General features: G+C 54.0%; 1 protein-coding gene across 2 annotated transcripts; it reads right to left on the bottom strand.

Annotated features, from left to right (window-relative positions):
- Window positions 1-556: 556 nt before the first annotated feature.
- Window positions 557-5,754, bottom strand: LOC112898409 (phosphatidylinositol/phosphatidylcholine transfer protein SFH6-like). Of its 2 annotated transcripts, none has more exons than XM_025966732.1 (15): window positions 5,478-5,754; window positions 4,905-4,988; window positions 4,507-4,780; window positions 4,300-4,399; window positions 3,928-4,194; window positions 3,765-3,842; window positions 3,586-3,687; window positions 3,459-3,508; window positions 3,270-3,369; window positions 3,081-3,179; window positions 2,865-2,984; window positions 2,556-2,718; window positions 1,616-1,983; window positions 1,175-1,252; window positions 557-1,066 (listed from the first exon to the last, which is right to left on the bottom strand). In XM_025966732.1, exons 2-15 carry the CDS (start codon window positions 4,909-4,911, stop codon window positions 1,046-1,048), a joined length of 1,827 nt encoding a protein of 608 aa, XP_025822517.1. In that variant the 5' UTR covers window positions 4,912-4,988; window positions 5,478-5,754; the 3' UTR covers window positions 557-1,045. The 2 variants fall into 2 exon arrangements, with proteins under 2 accessions (XP_025822517.1, XP_025822518.1); XM_025966733.1 differs by lacking the exon at window positions 5,478-5,754 and adding an exon at window positions 5,075-5,413.
- Between the last annotated feature and the right edge of the window lie 11,099 nt (window positions 5,755-16,853).

Genomic DNA, 16,853 nt, shown 5'->3' with positions numbered 1-16,853 from the left:
GCGGGCGGGCAATATCGCCCGAGTGCTTTTCGGCTTTCTTGGGCCCAGGAACGGAGGCCCACCGGAAAGAATGCTTTCTTCCGCCTCTGACCTGGGCCTCCGTATACGTCGGCAGGCCCAGCTACTCGGATCCATCCAATACGGACAGCCAGCCCGTCTCTCGCTTCATTCGGCCCACGCCGCGGTGTGGGGGATGGATGCTCTCGTGTGCTCCCTGCATCTCTCCTCCTCCGTGAGAGGGAGTGGAGTGGAGCCGCGGCCCTACGGGCTACGGGCTCGGGTAACTCGCTGGAGCCTACCGCCAGCACACCTGCTGACCGGCCAACCGACCGACGGCAACCGCACGGCACGCAGGTGGACCTCGGCCGGCGGCAACCCGCAGGTGGGCGCCGCCGCCTCGTCGGTGCCGGTACGGGGAGGGCCCCCTCATCTGCGCCGACGAGTACGCCTGCCTGCCGAGCGCAGACAGCCGGCGAGGCCCGCGCCCGAGTCCCTCTCGTACGCAATACATGCCACTATAGCCACCGAGTCAACTCAAATCGATGGCAAACCAACAGAGAAGAGAACGCAGAGGACCATGTCATAATCTGTATTAGCATATCACCATCAGAATCGATGGACGCATGTACACGGACAATTGATACAAAGCTCGCCGATGTGTTTCTTCCAGCTCCAGCCAGGGAGGGGGTCAGTACAGCAACTTCAGCAGTTCTCGAAGGCGAATCACCGTCACCTCGGCTCTCAGCCCTGAGTCGGCCGTGGGACGAGTTGGCCAAGCAAAAAAACATTGGACTTGGCGCGGCGCAGCATTCACCCGGGCCGCCAAAAGGGACGCAGGAGGACAGGAACCAGCTACAAAATGGGGAATGAAAGGAAGCAAACAGGGGGTTGCGATCTTCTCTTTCAATTTCCGAAAGGTTTCTTAGTTTTTCTTGGGAGGCGGCTGAAGTCGGCGGGGTCAAAAATGGCACTGGCAGCTTCAAGCGTCAGCTTCACGGGTGGTTAACGTCGACGACATGGTCCGGATCTGGTGTTACTCCATATCCTATGAACAGAACATCCTCTTCTGCACAAAGGAAGGGTAGATGTTCAGCTTAGCACTCTATTATAGTAGTATGTAATTCACTTCAGAGCAATCATACAACGTGGTAATAAACTGTAAAAGTATAGGTACCTTAACTCTAGATGACTCCTGTACAGATTCCAGAGCCTCTACCAATGCCTTCTGCTTCGCCACCGTGGCATGCAACACCTGACATGCAATAAGCAGTGTTAAATCTAAAGAGTTTTTTCTCGAAAGCGCAGGAGAGCTGCGCATCAATATATTAAGAAGAAAATAGGGTAAGAACCCCAGGTGGTACAGTTAAGGGCCTGTACCATACCCAAACAAAGAACCCCTGAATGCTATTACTAAAACACAAAGATGGAATCACTGCACACATAGAATCATAGGAGAATAAGTAGCAATAATAAAGATCAGGTTGGCTAAAAGCTAGATGGTCACATAGCTCTAATGGTGCAGAGTAAATAAATGTGGGTATTTAAATGGTCGATCACAATACTATGATATTCGACACATTACGCAACCAAGATTTGCGTAACTGTAAGAACTTACCCTTTTCGTCCTCTCAAGGTCAGCCTCAACAGATTTGATCCGCTCAAATGAGCTCAGCAGTACGAGATCCTTATCTTCTGGGATCTGTGGTGGTTTCGTGGCAAGATGGTTGCACAACGACTCGAGATTGTCAAGCCGCTGTAAGCAGGAACACATCTCTTCATCACTGACGGTCCAAGGCCGAGGCTTCTCTGGTGCTAGGATTACTGGTGGGGCAGAACGATGGACGTTCTCAAGCCTCCCCTCAGCTCTAGAGATGAAAAGCCGGATGAAGGTAAAGAGCTTGATCAAGCCTGTGACTACAAGTTTAACGATGTTTTCCCAACCCCTTTGAGCAACTGTACCATCCACATTAAGTGCATCGTTCCCTGCCAATAATTTTCAAAAGTTAACAATGCTTCTTGCAGCGAAGGGTCCAAGAACATAAGTCCACACCAAACAAGCCTAGCAAACTAGCACAAATGAACTGTAGTGTCCATTCTGCAATGAATTAAGTTTTTTTGGTAACTCAAGCAGTAGAGCACATGAAAATTATTCGCTGTATTTATCAATGAAAGTCTACCATGAGTCAATTCAAGATTGTAAGTTTGCATCCCAATAAATGCATCAGTCCTACATTGGGCCAACCATCTAGGCCACACTTCAGTTCTCAAGCCATATTATGTCAATACCAACCATCTAGGTACCAAAAAGTCCATCCAACATTTACTAGTGTTCTCAGTCGAGGCCCATGGTCCCAAGAAATGTATGAATGACAGTGTTCAAATAATAACAACTACTAATGTTTCAGGTAAATAGAAATTTCGTCTTGCAGAGCTGCAACATAATATGAAACGAGAAAGAGGTACACAATCTTCACTGTCCTTGCACTGTATAATATGTTAACTAGCAATTTTAGATTCACAATTCATTGGACCAAAATGATAGGAAAAGAAGATACCTAGGTGACGAGGCCTTGTGTTGGTAGAAGATTGCCTAAAATCAGCCGTTTGTTTCTGGACCATTTCAGTAGTACGCCGTGCTCCACTATAAGATACAGGACCCATGTCCGGATGACTCTGATCATCACAGCTATAGTATGTTGCACAGTCTGTACCCTTTACCTATGGCAGAAATAAATACAAAAAATCAATATGCTGAAATGTACCATTTGTACAAGGGCACAGCCCGACAAATGCAGTTTGTGATACTAAGAGAACAGGGAAAATTAAATCCAACTGTACGAAAAGAGATGAAAGGATAAACATACTTCCTCATGAACTGGAGTCAGGCAACCATAGTCTGAAAATTTCTGAACATATGATGGACCAAAATCATCAACCTCAGATCCTGATTCCGCATTTGATGTATCACTTAACATGCCCTGCCACTGAAAGAGCCAAATATACAAGATTAGAACAAGAATCCAGGGAAGCAATCTGCTTGCTGCAATACTCAGATGAAGAATGCCATTTTACAATCTTACTTTCAACTGTTCCAATCGAAATGAAGAGCAGCTTCTTTCCTCCCCCTCAGAAACAGGTTTGATTTCCCTCACACATCCAGCCTCCAAATTGTGTATCAGCTACAAATAGTACATGTATCAGTTCATAATAAAACAAGTATAGCGTATAGACGAAAATATATCCAGGTAAACACAATGCAGAAATGGCACCTTCAATATATAAGGATCATTCCATGGCCCTTTGTTGGATCCAAGACAACCACCCTTGTCACTACATGTGCATGAACCACCTAGGAATTCTGGCAACTCACTGAGAAAATAGAAGCATTAACAAATGTCAAGAACTGAAGGTTGAAAACAGCTAGAGAATGAGTTCAGATGAATGCCGTTTCCACCTACCTCGAGTCTATTACTTCAAGAAGCCTACTCTGGTAGTTCGAACCAAGAACCTACAGACAGAAGAAATAGATGAATGTTATAGCAAACAAATGACCTCTAAGGATGGAACATAATTCCTGGAACTTACATGAATCTTGGATGAAGTTTTTGGGTCAAGGAAGCCCTTCACGCTGTTCCAGATCAACTTGAACCCACTGCCAGCATTCACAACAAACATTTGGTGCAGCGTCTGCATTTCTCACAATAAACTTGACTGGTTCACCAGGCAAAATACTATCAACTGAATATCATTAAACGTGAAGTTACCTCAGGATAATAGTCACTGTCAATCTTCTGCATACGGTTAATAAGTTCCCTAGCAGTCTTAGAGAAATTCTTAAGCCCCTGCAGATAACAAGAAAATTGAGGAGACAACAACACAAGATCTGCATTCTGCAAGCACAGTTCAGAATGAGAATCATTCACATACCACACCCTGGACATCCAAGATGGTGGTGGTGGAGTCAATGTGCCTCTTAGCGGCCAATGTGCAGGCTGGGAACCTCTCCCTGAAGGCCCTCTCAAACTCCTGGACATGATACTTGATGTAGCGATCCGTTGAAGTAATGTTCATGAGCTTGTTCGGATCCACCTTCCCGAGCCTCTCGATGTACACCGGACGGCCCTCACGGTCGACACCATGGTAGCCCTGAGGGTAGTAGCGCAGCACATCATCCAGTTCTTCAAACTCAAAATCCTAAACACACGAACGAAGCAGTCGTATTAACCATCGGTTTTTTAACAAAACAAAAACTGAAGAGAATCTGGTTCCCAGGGTTGTCTTGCAGTTCAAAGTGCTCACCTCAAGGATGGTGTCAGCTCCGAAGTCCTTCCTCCACTTCAGCATATCCGCCCACATCTGCATAGCCTTCTCCGCGTCAAACTTCCTGGCTTTCAAGAACCTGTGATGAGACATTCGTCTGGCAAGTTTAGATCCTGGCATTTACCAAAAACTATCCAAACAGAGGCAATGAACGGAAGAGGAGTTTTTTCTGCATCGTAACAAGACCTTAGCATCATGTGGTAGTCGTCGTGTTTGTCGGGGAGGAGCTCGTGCGCGTTGAGGCGGTCGCGGAAGGCGGCGACAGCGCGTTCCTCCTCTGCGTCGCGGACGTCCTCGATGGAGATCGCCACCGGCGGGAAGCGGAAGTCGACGCGCCGCCTCCCACGCTTCTTGAGCGCGTGGATGGCCTTCCGCCGCAGCGAGCCGATCTTCCGCCGCCGCCGCTCGTCCTCCGAGTTGCCGTCGCACAGCGATATCTCAATGTCCTCCGCATGGCTCACTGCGACAACAGATTGGCACGGGTCCGCGTTAACCATCACAAAGGATCCGAAGAAAAAGATGCAATCTCCAGAAACCAAGAACGCAGACCCCTTCCCCTCCACCCCCCCCCCCCCCCCCCATACCCGACATCTTCGTCGTCAAATTTGGGTTCCGCACAGCTCAGACGTCGCGCTCCAATGGCCACTCAACTCCTCAACCTCCACCCTCTGCGGGAGAAATACTGGGAATGATCAGTGCGCTGCAGCAACCATAATAAAAAGAAGGCGCATTTGGTAGCGCGGCAGGAGCGAACCCTGCGCCACAGATCTGAGCAGGAAGAAACGGAGCAGAGGACCAAATCTCGGGGCCAAAAAAAGATTGCAGTTTCCAGGACCTGAAGAAGAACCTGCATTGGTTACTACTAAAAGCAGCGTCGCCATAAATTCCACCCAGAGAAACAGCATGTATCAGCGCGCCCCTCATTTATTTCGACCCAGGAACTCAGAGAGAATAAAAACGAAAGATCAAGCCTGACATGACAGCTCGAATCCGTCGCCAGAACCGAAAACAAACACACGAACGGCGAAGCTACTACCACCGCCACTCCCGCCGCGGAAACGCACCCGGTAACTCGCTGGTCAAAAACAGATCCGAAAACCACGAAATGAACGAAAACAAAACGCGGTAAATCTCTCACGGACGAGCAAGAATCTCACATTTTTGTTTTGGAACCGGTCAAGAATCTCGGCAGCTAGGGCAGGCGAGAGATTGGAGCTGTCTCTCTCTCTCTCCCCCCCTCCCGCTCCCTCCTCTCTCTCCTCTCTCCTCTCTCCTCCTGTGCCGCTCTGTCTGCTCTCAGTTTGCTCCTCCTGGGGCTGGTAACTGGAAGGGAGGTGTGGGCACTGCCTCTCGGCTCCTATATAACCGTATTTTTATCCGGAAACACACCGTGTATACGTACGCGTAGACGAGCGAGAAGACGTTGCTTTTGTTGCGGAAAGATAAATGGTAGTACTCTCCTCCATGAGAGAGAGAGGGGCCAAAGGAATGATTTTTATCGCCTGAAAATGTGGCGCGTTCGCTTTCCGGCAGATGAGGTGGACCTGGATTGTTTCTTCTTCAGATCTCTCTCGCGCCCTTTTGGGATCGGGAGGATAGAGCCCCGTTCCGCTGTTTACTGCCATCAAGATTCATGCGACTGTTTTATGGCAAAATGGTATGGTAACTGACTACCAGCCTTAATTTGGTTGTTAATCACTTTTGCCAAGGGCGTTACTAGGGTGGTTTAAGACTATCTACAACAATGACATCCAAAATACATGATTCATTTCGCGTTTGTATGACGCTACAAGTAAATAGTTTAATATCTATTTTTGTTCTTCTCCACTAATAAGATCTAAATAAAATCTAAAAAGAACGCTTTCCTTTCTAGAAATGGGTCTTCAGGAGAGAGGATGCTTAGATTTAGATTGCGGTTCGTGTTATACTAAATAGGTCTCCTGTAGGTACTCTGTTGGAGGATGAAACAGTACTGTCGAAGATCTATTTTGGATTTGGGTAACCTTATGGGTCACATGTTAGAAATAGTCTAATGTAAATTACGGATAGCTAGTGCGAGTGTAGGTAAAATAGAAGTCCGCTTTAGATATTTACAAATGATAGGAACGTAAGACTGCAAAATTTTGGATAACATCAAAGAAGAGAAACAACATTCTATGCCGAAATATACATTGTCAAGTTTTAAGTACTCTTCGCTTTACTTTAGAATTTTTAAAAATTGTTCTTGGTTGATATAAAAAACTACAAAAGTAGATGTTACTTGATTTATCAAAAAAATAATTATCTAAAGTTAAAGTTGTACTCCCTCCGTCCCACAAAGATTGTTTGTTTAGAAAATTTCAGACATATTAATAGTAGTAAAAAATGACCATGTTACACCTAATTAATTACCTAATTAATTATAGTAATTGTGATTGAAGATCATACTGTTTATTTGATTCTCTATATGATTAATAAATACAAATGCATTGGAACCTGAAAAGTAACGTTTACTTAAGCATTTGATTGGCTCCATGCTCTTCTTTATGCAATTATTTCTTGGTATTTGATATTGTTTTAATTAGATGTATTTTATTACAATCTAAAAGAACATTATTTGTGGGATAAAATTTCAAGGCTAAACGAACAGTCTTTGCAGGATGGAGGAAGTATATTATTGGTGAAAACAATATGCACGCGTCTTCTTAACTTGTATTTAATGTAAGACGAAGCAAGCCAACAAGGGTTAAATGAGCCACCCTAATAAATTAGGGCTTATGGGTTATGAGTTACGACTTACGAGTAGGGAGGTGTGTAAATTTGAAAATATAAAGCGTGTAACTAGCACGCCTCAAAGTTTATATACGCAATAGATCTCTTCATGGAGTTTTCGAACACGGCTCTTATCCGTAATAAGAAAATATGATATCTTTTATATAACCAACTGATACGGTCATCACGTTATTATTGGGTGACTTTTTTGTGAGGATAACATTTGATGGAAGACATGAGAACTTGTATCCTCGCTTTGTGTACTGGAAACGTCGAGGTACTGCATGGTTGATCGGTTTTTTATGCATAGTGCCCTACGTTGAAGCTGCCACGCCATGAAGTGGATCCAAAACCTCTGCTCTCTCTTTCTATTTTTTTAATATAAAAAAAGTAGTGGATCCAAAACTCTTCCTTAAGAGAGAAGGCCGATTAAAAAAACGCAAAAGGAGCGACTTTAGCGCTTTGTCGGGATAGAATTTGTCTCGCGAAGGTTCGTTTCCCACATGCCGATTCCGGTGGCCTCTAGCCGTCGCCGGCCACTTTGATGAGCCGTGCCGCAAAGCTGAAGCAGCCGTGCCGCCATCATGGCGCTCCAGCTCAGGCGGCCGGTGCTAATCGCCGTCCGTCTCATCACAACGTTATCGGCTGGACAAACAGCGATGGCGTGCGCGCGTCATGTGCTCCGGCCACCTCGCGTCATCACCGTCGCCGGTGCCGCTAGCATACATTGTACGCGTACACGTACGTAGCTATCGTCGCCAGTACAATGTGCTGTACAGTCTGATCCCAAGGAGAACTACGAATTATTTCAAAAGAAAAAAACATGAACGAATGAAGTGACATCAGGCGAAACCACAAACTTTTTTTTTAGTAAAAAAAAGGTAAAGGGGAGGATGGCAAAGAGCGTGCGTCGCTGGAGGGTAGGTGAAGGAGAGCTCCGTGCGAGCTATCCTCCCTCCTGCGCCTCTGCCTTTGTTAGGTCGCGCAACAGCGACCATCAGCGCCGCCCCTCGCTTTGGCAGCTCGGCGCGCGACAGCGCTCGCGCACCGGCTCCTCTCCCGTCTGCACGGTCACCGCCATTAGCCCCCATCACGACGGAGCAGCGGAGGACGTAGCTACCAACGCTAAAACTTTCTGAGATAACATTGGAAGGAAAAGCTAAGAAAAATGTGCTACTGATAATGCAGGAAAGAGCAAGTAGATAGCAGCAGTACAGTACAGTGGCGAATCTGCCATCTTTATCAAAAAAAAAAGTTTTTATTCCTTTTGTTCGATTCTGATTGATTTCCGATTCCCTCCTTTTGCCGAAACCGGAGGAGGCAAGGGGCAAGAGGGCGGGGGTGGACGGTAGTGGCGCGGGAGGAGCACCAGGAAGACGCCGCGCGCGTACGCCCAGAACGGGCACGCAGGCGAGAACGAAACGCGCGGCCGGCGGCAGCGGTGGGTCGAGAAAGGGCGGCACAAGGGACACCACCATTTGGTCGTCAACAAAGAGCGTGCGCGTCGGCTGGACCGGCACTAGCGGCCGTCGACGTGCTGTGCTGCACTGGTGGTGGTGGGAGAGGACGACGAGCCGACGGGACGGCGCGCCGCGGTGGTGGCCTCCGAGGCAGCAGCCCACCACCGGCCGCGGCCGGAGGCAGAGGCCGGCAGCGCCGGGTGGGTGCGCGCCGCCGCGGCGGCCGCGCGCTGCGTTCCCATCCCACCGCTCTGGGTACGGCGGGCAGGGAGCAGATGAGCCGTAGGTTTCGCGCGTGGGGGACGGGATCCGGACCGGCTCGAGACTTCTTCGGATTAGATTAGGTTAGGTGGTTACTCCAGATTAGATTACGCGTAGATTAGCGTTGGACAGCGATTAGATTTGGGGCTTGGCGTTGGCGTCGATGATGGGACGGGGGAGGGAGCTTGTCGCGTTGCGGTCCGCCCTCGGGACCGTACGTCAGTTAGGTGCGCGCGCAGGCCCGGTTTCCAGGCCCCGCCGTGGCGCGCGTCCCCACCCGACCCCAGCGCGGCAGTGTCGTGCCAGCGGCCAACCTAACCTCCCCGGCCGCCGTCCATGGACCGCGCCCTCGGGGCATCTGCGTTCGTCTCCCTCTTGCTGCGCCTCTGGCACAGCCTGTGAGCCTGGCGGTGGCAGGTGACCAGCGAGCTTCGCCGTGCTCCGTCTCCGCAGACGCACAGCGGCACAGGCACCTTCACCATGGACGCGGCGCACCCACCACCGTCCACCGGCGGAGGCGTGGTGGAGCTGGGCAGGCAGGCAGCGGCAGGGCTTTCGGCGCAACAACATTCCACGAATCATGGGCCCGTGGTCATCGCCTGACGGCTCCGCATCGGGGGTGGAAAATGGCCGGCAGGCCAGTCTCTGCCGTGCTTCTTCCACCTTCACCAGAGGCTCGGCGTGCAGCAGCATTGCAGTTGCAGCGAGGAACCATGGCTGGGCACAGCGTTCTCTGCCCTGCATCGATCTTGTTTTGTTTTTTCTACACCTTCGTTTGTTCCTTTGTTTATTTATCATGCCCATGGCCGACTTCCATTGAGCGTGACCACACGAGGCTCTGTACACAGCTCCGTCTCGTGCACAATCATGGCGGCCGTGGACGGGAAATAATCTCTTCAACGAGCGAGCGAGTCGGTGATAAAAGTATTCTTGCACGCCAGTGTGGTGGACGCGTGGTGACTGGTGACAGCACGAGCGCGTTCGTGTTGCGACGCTGCTGGAGCCCCAGACGGCCGCCGCCCGGGCCGGGCGTGACGACCAGGCGCGGCGACGACGTGGGTGACTGAACAACGCAGGCGGAACGTGGCTAGCTACTGGCTTCTGCCCCGCAGGCTGCAGCTGCATGCACCTGCAAGGGACGGGCCGGACGTGCCTGAGCTTAACCATTCGGCCACCTGCCCCGCCCGGCCGCATGTTACCTTCGCCGCCGGTCCGGCCCGCGGCGACCCCCATGTGCCGCTGCCCGCTGCCGGGACACGTATCCATCTCTCCCCCCTGCGCGCTCCTCGATCGTGGCCGGCGAGACACGTGCACGCGCGCCTACGCGACGGTGTACTAGGGATCGATGGAAGGCTCCGGGCCGGCGATCGACCGCGTTCGCTTTCAGGTTCACGGCGTGACGCCCAGCTCCAGCGGGTCATGCAGAGTTGCAGTTCATGCGTGCGTGTGCAGGCAACTTGCCTCGATCGCGAGGAATGATGGCCCCCAACCACATCACCCGCGACCAAAGAGGCCAACACGCCACTTGCCACGGGTCTATCAATGCCGCCGCCGAGCAGCACGCGCGCCGGCTCCGCGGCGGCGGCACCGGCGGTCCTCGCCGGGGACGGCCGCGGCGCGAGTAGCAGCGTGCGTGCTCCGCTCCAGGCTCCAGCTCGGGCCCGGCCGGAAAAGGCGTCTCGCCGTATTCCCAACCTGCCTCCGGGCATAACGAGCGAACAGGTAACAACAACGTCTCCCAGCTGACAGGAGCGGCGCTCTCTGAATCTCGATGCCGCGCAACGCAACAGAACGAGCCCTTGTACCGTTCGCCGCGCGGGGAGCAAGCGCACGTACGCGGCCGGTGGTCACCAAGATCCGCCACGCCCGTTCGATCTCCCAATAATTCGTTCATTGGAGCGGTACAGGACAGAAGAGTTTGCTACCAGCAGGCAGCCCAATAATTGGGGGACGGCGAGAGAAGCCAGGGCAAGGTGTGATTAGCGGCGTAAGCCTGCTCCTGACATCACGGTCAGCGCGTCATCACGTCCGTCCTCCCGTCACGGTGAACATTTCAAAGACCGTGCGGTCAAAACCCAGGGCACGCTAGGGACCAACACGACCGGGATCCGCCGGCCGATTTCCAGCAGTTTTTCAGTTCGATCCACGGGGCCTCGAGATCCGAACCCGATCTGGACCGCCCGGGCGAGCGTGTTCGCTCTCGCCCAGCCTGGAGTGGAGCCGCTCGTCCCCGGCGCCCGGCGTTGTCCCGGCGCGCGCGGCCGCAGCGGTAAGGCGGTAACGCTAACGCCGCGCCGCCACGGCCAAGGGGAACACGGTCGCCGGGAGCTCCAACCGCTCCGGCGCGCGTGACCGAGCCGAGCGGCGCCGCCGGGGGACCACCGGCCGCGCCCGTGCAGGTGGGGTGGAAAAACTGATGCGACCGGAGAGCAGCGCGCACCGGCGTGCCGGAGGGCCGGGGCGGATCTAACGGTGGTGCGCGGTGTTGGGTGTGGGGTTGGCGTCACCGTCCAATCGGGAGATCGGGGATACGGCCGGGGGATTCTTTCCCATCGCGTGTGGTCTCGCCGGACGATCGGTCGGGGCGGGCTGTGTGGCTGAGTGCCCCGTGAGAAGTTTCGGCAATAATGGTGCCGGGCGGGTGCTTGCTCATTCCAGTAGTGGGAGTTGGGTTTGTACTGTGGGGGGACGGCGGGTGGTGTCAGTGTCGCTGCATTTGCAAATCTGAACTGTACCACCACACGCATGATTGCCAAATGATGCCTTGCCTGGATCGAGCTGAATTGCAAATCTTATGGCTGGGTTAATTTTTTTAAGTTTTTTCTGGATATAACAGAATTAAGCACAATTCCGGCCTGTTGCATGTGGGAGGCGCCCACCCACGGTAACAACATTCATCCTCGATTAACGGTATGTTTGGATCCACCACAAGATAGCTATAGCTATGGTGGATCCAAACGGAGCCAATTAATGCGCAGCTAAATATCTTCTAACAAACTAAATATCAATTATCTAATTAGCTGGTTCAACCCAACTAATCAGCTAATGAATTAGCTCGGTGGATCGAAACGGGACCTACGACACAAACATCTATGTCCTAATATGGGAAGTTGATCGATATGCTGAACCATTTGGTCTGTCAGTTGGTGACTCCCAAAGTACAAATTTGAGTTTATGTATAAATTTCGCATCCAGTCATTATTGACCATTTAAAGTAGGGGCGAGTATAGAGGACGGGATAAAAATTACGGGTTAGGATTTTTTTCGATATTGCCGAATTAAAAATTAATCCCGTCACATCAGATGTTTGAACACCAATTAGAAGTATTACATAAATATTAATTTAAAATTAATTACATAAATAAAGGTTAATTTACGAGATGAACCTATTAAACCTAATTAATCCATCATCAGTATATGTTTACTGCAGCACAACACCATTAAATTATGAACTAATTAGATTTAATAAATTCATCTTATAAATTAGCCTCCATTTCTGCAATTAGTTTTGTAATTATCTTATCTTTAATATTTTTTAATTAGTATCCAAATATCTGATGTGACCGGAACTAAAATTTAACCCCCCTCCAAACAGTCACTTAGTCCATGCGGTGCAGGGTATTTTATCGGACGGTTCCCAAGATTGTCACACCATTTAAATCGATTTTGTTAATTAATGGTATCGGAAACAACGTGCACCCGGTTTCATCATGATGAAACATATATTTTTCCCAACTTATAAATACTTTGCATACTATCATGGAACATTTGTCACACCATATATTTTTCCCTCAGAAACATGCTCGATCTGCACCTGCAAGCCATGGAAAACCTAAGATCGGTCTCAGAAGCGACATGACCGATTAGACCCGGCTGGCTGGACACACAAACCTGGTCCAAGTGCCCATCCAAGAAAGGACGACGAGCAGAGTTGCAGAGGCACAGCCGCACAGGCACCCCCTCCGCCGCTTTTTAACCCTCCGAGGCTGGCTGGCTGGCTCCGAGCCGATGCATCTTTTTGCCGGCACGGTCTCGCGCAAACGACACGCGCATAGGACCAAGGGAACGCTGCTCTCCTTTGCCCCCACAGCTGCATGGCACGGTTCAGTATCGTTTCAGTAAACCAGTCGGACAGCCAGCCGGTCGGTCAGGTCATCAGCGTCCGTAACTCCCATCAGCCGCCTCGTGATTCCCGCCCCTGGAACTGTAAACACACGCCGAGGGTTCCTTTCGTGTCAGCTGTGCGCCTGCGACCCCCCGAAGTACGTACAAAAGTAGCCAGGCCTGTACGTGGCTGTGGCGTGCGTACAAAAGTGGGCTACGTGAACAGGAGATCGACACGGACGCGTGACTTGGCCCGATCCGCGGACGCGTCCGTCCACCGCGCCGTCGTCTCGTTCGCGCGCGCGTGCCTCCTGCTTGTCTTCTCACGGGCTCTGGCCCCCCTCGCTGGCCGCGGCACGGATCGACCGGCGAGCGAGCCGGGCCTCTACCGGCGATCTACGGGCGGCCAAGCGAGAGAGCTCGGCATGCATGGATGCGATGCGACACAACTTGCAGCAGCCAGCAGGTCTGTTGGCATGGCGCATAGCGTTGGTGCCCGTGTGTGTGGTTTGGTCAGGGCCTAAGGGGTGCTCGGCTCTCGCTCCCCATTCTCTTTCCTGCACACGGAGCTCTCCTCCACAGTCCGCACGGGACGTACGAGGCCCCGCCTGCCGTCGTGTCGTGTACCCCGGCAACAGTGCGGATCGTACAGCGTGGCACCTCTGTCTTTCCATCTCTTCCCCTGATGCTGCGGTGCACGCCTCGCCGCAAGCTAGCCGCTGCACAGGCCACAGCGTCGCGTTCCTGTCACCAACACAGACACCAGCTGCAACATTACCGCTTCGCAAAACAGTAACAGGACGGGACACCGCTGCGGCCCGGCGCAGGCGCAGGCGCCGCAGGTAAAGGAGAAGCCGACGACCCCGTGCTGCGCCCGAACAGCAGGCCAACTTGGCAAGGCCTCCCTGTCCCTGGCCTCTGCGGCTCTGCGTCGGCCTCACCCTGGACCCTGGTGGCTGATGCATCGGCGTCGCCTCGTGATGCCCTTTTGCCGCCAGCTCCGCTGCCAAAAAGAGCGCGCCGGCGCGGCGGGGCCCGGCTCCCGGCGTGGCGCCGCCCCCGTAAATCCGAGCGGAGGCTCCGAGCCAGCCTGGCCGTGGTAAAAAAGACGCGCCGTCGCGCGCGTGCTCCGTCTCCGCTGCCACCGGCGCCCCCACCGGGCAGCCGGCGCCATCATTACCTCGTAATTTCTAGCGGTTTGGCCGGCACGCGCGCGGGCGGAGGCGTGCGGCCGGCCCGGGTTATGATGGTGGATCCATGGTGGTGGCTGATGATGGCCTCGTAATTGGTCCAGGATCACCGGCGCCGGGAGCGAGGGAGGCCGCTCACGAGCTGGGTCGCCGTGTCATGAGCTCATGATGCGCCACGGATTGGCCGGGGGCCGTACGCCCTTCGCGTGACCCGGCGCGGTCGCGGCGGGAACAATACGAACGAAACTCTAACGAACTGGCGCAGGTGCAGTAATGGACTCGCGGCCGGCCGGCGGGGCTGCTTTGTGGGGACGGAGCCGGATCGGGAGGGAGATGCCGCGCGGCGAGGAGAGCCGTGGAGGTGGGGGAGGGCTCCGGCGACGTGGGAGTGGGGCTGCGTCCAGGCGCCTCGGCGCGCCATTGATGCCAAGAGGCCAACATGGGCGTGTGGTGCCGCGGCAGGCATGTGAGGCGGCCGGGCCGGCCCGGCAGCCGGCTCCCCTGCACAGCCTCTCGCCATCAATGCTGCTGCCCGGTAGTCACGTACTTCACTTGCAGTGGTAAGTATTTGTTTGTTTTGAGAAACGGAGTCGTGGTAGTACTAGGAGCATGCCATTTTCAGTCCGGGCGACCATTTTTCAAAAACTGGAAACGGAGCAGCTGGTAAAAACTCCCAGAGCTGCCTGCCTGTCGCTACGGGACGCCACTAGGCAATGCCCACCTTCTCACCCAATCTGGCAATCTGTGTGTTACTAGGTGCGCCACTTGTCAGAGTCGGTAACCGTTCGCACGATGCCCGGACGCGGACGGGACGCAACGGAAAAGCTCCACCGTGGTAGCGTAGCGAGACGAGACAAGGCACGGCCAGTCGTGTCACGGGTCGGCGTCCACCGGTTCACTTTGACCGCTCCGCGCTGCTGCTCCCGCGAGCGTCCCCCGTCCCCGCCGAACGTCGGGGCATCGGATGCCGCGGCCGGCCGCCCGGCCCGTCTCTCGGCCGCAGACGAGCCTGGCGAGAAGGAAGCCAGCAGCGGCCGAGGCCGGCCGCGACGCGCGGGGCGTGCATGTGCCGCGCTGCCCGGCCGAGCAGCTGGCGACGCGACGCGACAGCGCGCGGCGCGGCTGGGACGCTGGGTGATGGGCTGGGACGCTGGGGGGCACAGGACGCGCGGCTGGTGAGAGAGATTCTTCTTCTGTAGCGCCGCTTGGCCGCTTGCCCCGCCCCTGGCCGCCCACTCCGCGGCTCGCGCGCTGACGCACGGGGGCGCGCACCGCCGGATCAACCCCACCCGCACCCAGTGCTCATGCTTGGCAGGCAGCGCGTTAACTCTGATCACTGTGCGCCTACGTTCGTTCTGCTTCTGCATCTGCTCCGCAAATTGAAAGCCCCTCCCCGTCCCCCGTGCAGAAGGTAACAAAGGGCACGAGTAAAATCGCTCGGACGCAGGCAGCATGCTCCTTCAATTCATTCCCTGCACGGTTAAATTCCTTGCCACCGCCCGCCGGCTCGTGCCCGGCCGGCGAGGTTAAAGGCGTCGCGTCAGGGAGGCTTCACCTCACCTCCGTCCCTGCAGCAGGAATGTAGAGCCATTTACTACGCCTCCAGCGATCCTGTCAGCCCAGGGTCCATGCAGCACGATCAATGAACGAATGAACACGTATACACAGGCCTGGCCCAGTCGTCGCGGCTGCGTCGGATCCCGTGCCGCGCACTGTTCCGCGCGTCGTCCGTGGCCGTGGCGGGGCGGAGGAGGAGTGAATGCGTCCACGGTTCCACCGGTGGCGCGCCGGAGGGGAGGACGCGGAACGTGCGCGGGGGCCCCCGCCTGCCGTCCGCCTCCTGCTTGGGCTGCCCGGCACTTGGCGCGCGCGCGCCGCGGCGGGCGTAAATTCGTCACGCGCGCGCGGGGGCGGGCGGGCGGCGAGAGCGCGGGTGGCGGCCGCCGTACGCAACCGTCGGCGGCGCGTGCGTGCGCCGGCGGGCGGCAGCTAATGCGGCCGGCGCACTGTTCAACGTGGTCGCTTTCACGGAGGATCCGCAAATGGAGCTCCTACAGTCCTGCGCTCCTACTACCACGTAGCATCGGAGGAGCTTCTCCATCTTCATAGATCGGGTAGGGGGGGGGATCTGCATCAATCGCGTCTGCTGCTTTGATGCCTCGGAGTGGTCGGCGAGTTGGAATGTGGATGTGCGAGTGTGTGGGGTGCAGCTTGATGGAAGTGAAAACGTAGGCCGACATGGAGTCGCGCAGCTCAAATGGGCCTAGTTTTGATGGGCCTAATAGAATCTGGCCTGCCCCATCCAGCAGCTCGCGCTGCTTCTTTGAGCTCATTGCTAATTCCGGCCTGCGAATGAATGTCTCGGCCCGGAGTTACAGCATCGGTCTAGTTTTCTTCCTGGGCCCGAGCCACAGTCATTTTTGGGCCCTAACGTCGAAGACATTCCGAGGTCAGCTGTACGCCGCGTTATTGTCCCTTCCGTTTTCTATCTACTCTCTAGTCTCTACTGCTTGGCTGCTTGCTGTTCGGCTCATCAACACTGGTCAGCTCTGCCACTCTCGACTGGTTTTGGTAACTTTCATGAGTTGAGTGGCTCGTTCGGCATCCAAGTTTACCAAGATCTCATCATCGTATTGCGATGTCCCAGAATAGCAAAACGTGGCGCACCACGGAAAGGAGGACTGTTACGTTCCTTTTGGGGTAGGATTCACCATAGGGGCAAATCAGAGAGGGAGGAGGAACAGAGCAGAGGAGGGGAAAAACTCAG

This window comes from Panicum hallii, chromosome 6 (genome assembly GCF_002211085.1).
Source record: "Panicum hallii strain FIL2 chromosome 6, PHallii_v3.1, whole genome shotgun sequence".
NCBI lineage: Eukaryota > Viridiplantae > Streptophyta > Magnoliopsida > Poales > Poaceae > Panicum > Panicum hallii.
Note: the sequence above shows the minus strand (reverse complement) of the source record. Positions and strands in the feature narration are given on the sequence as shown.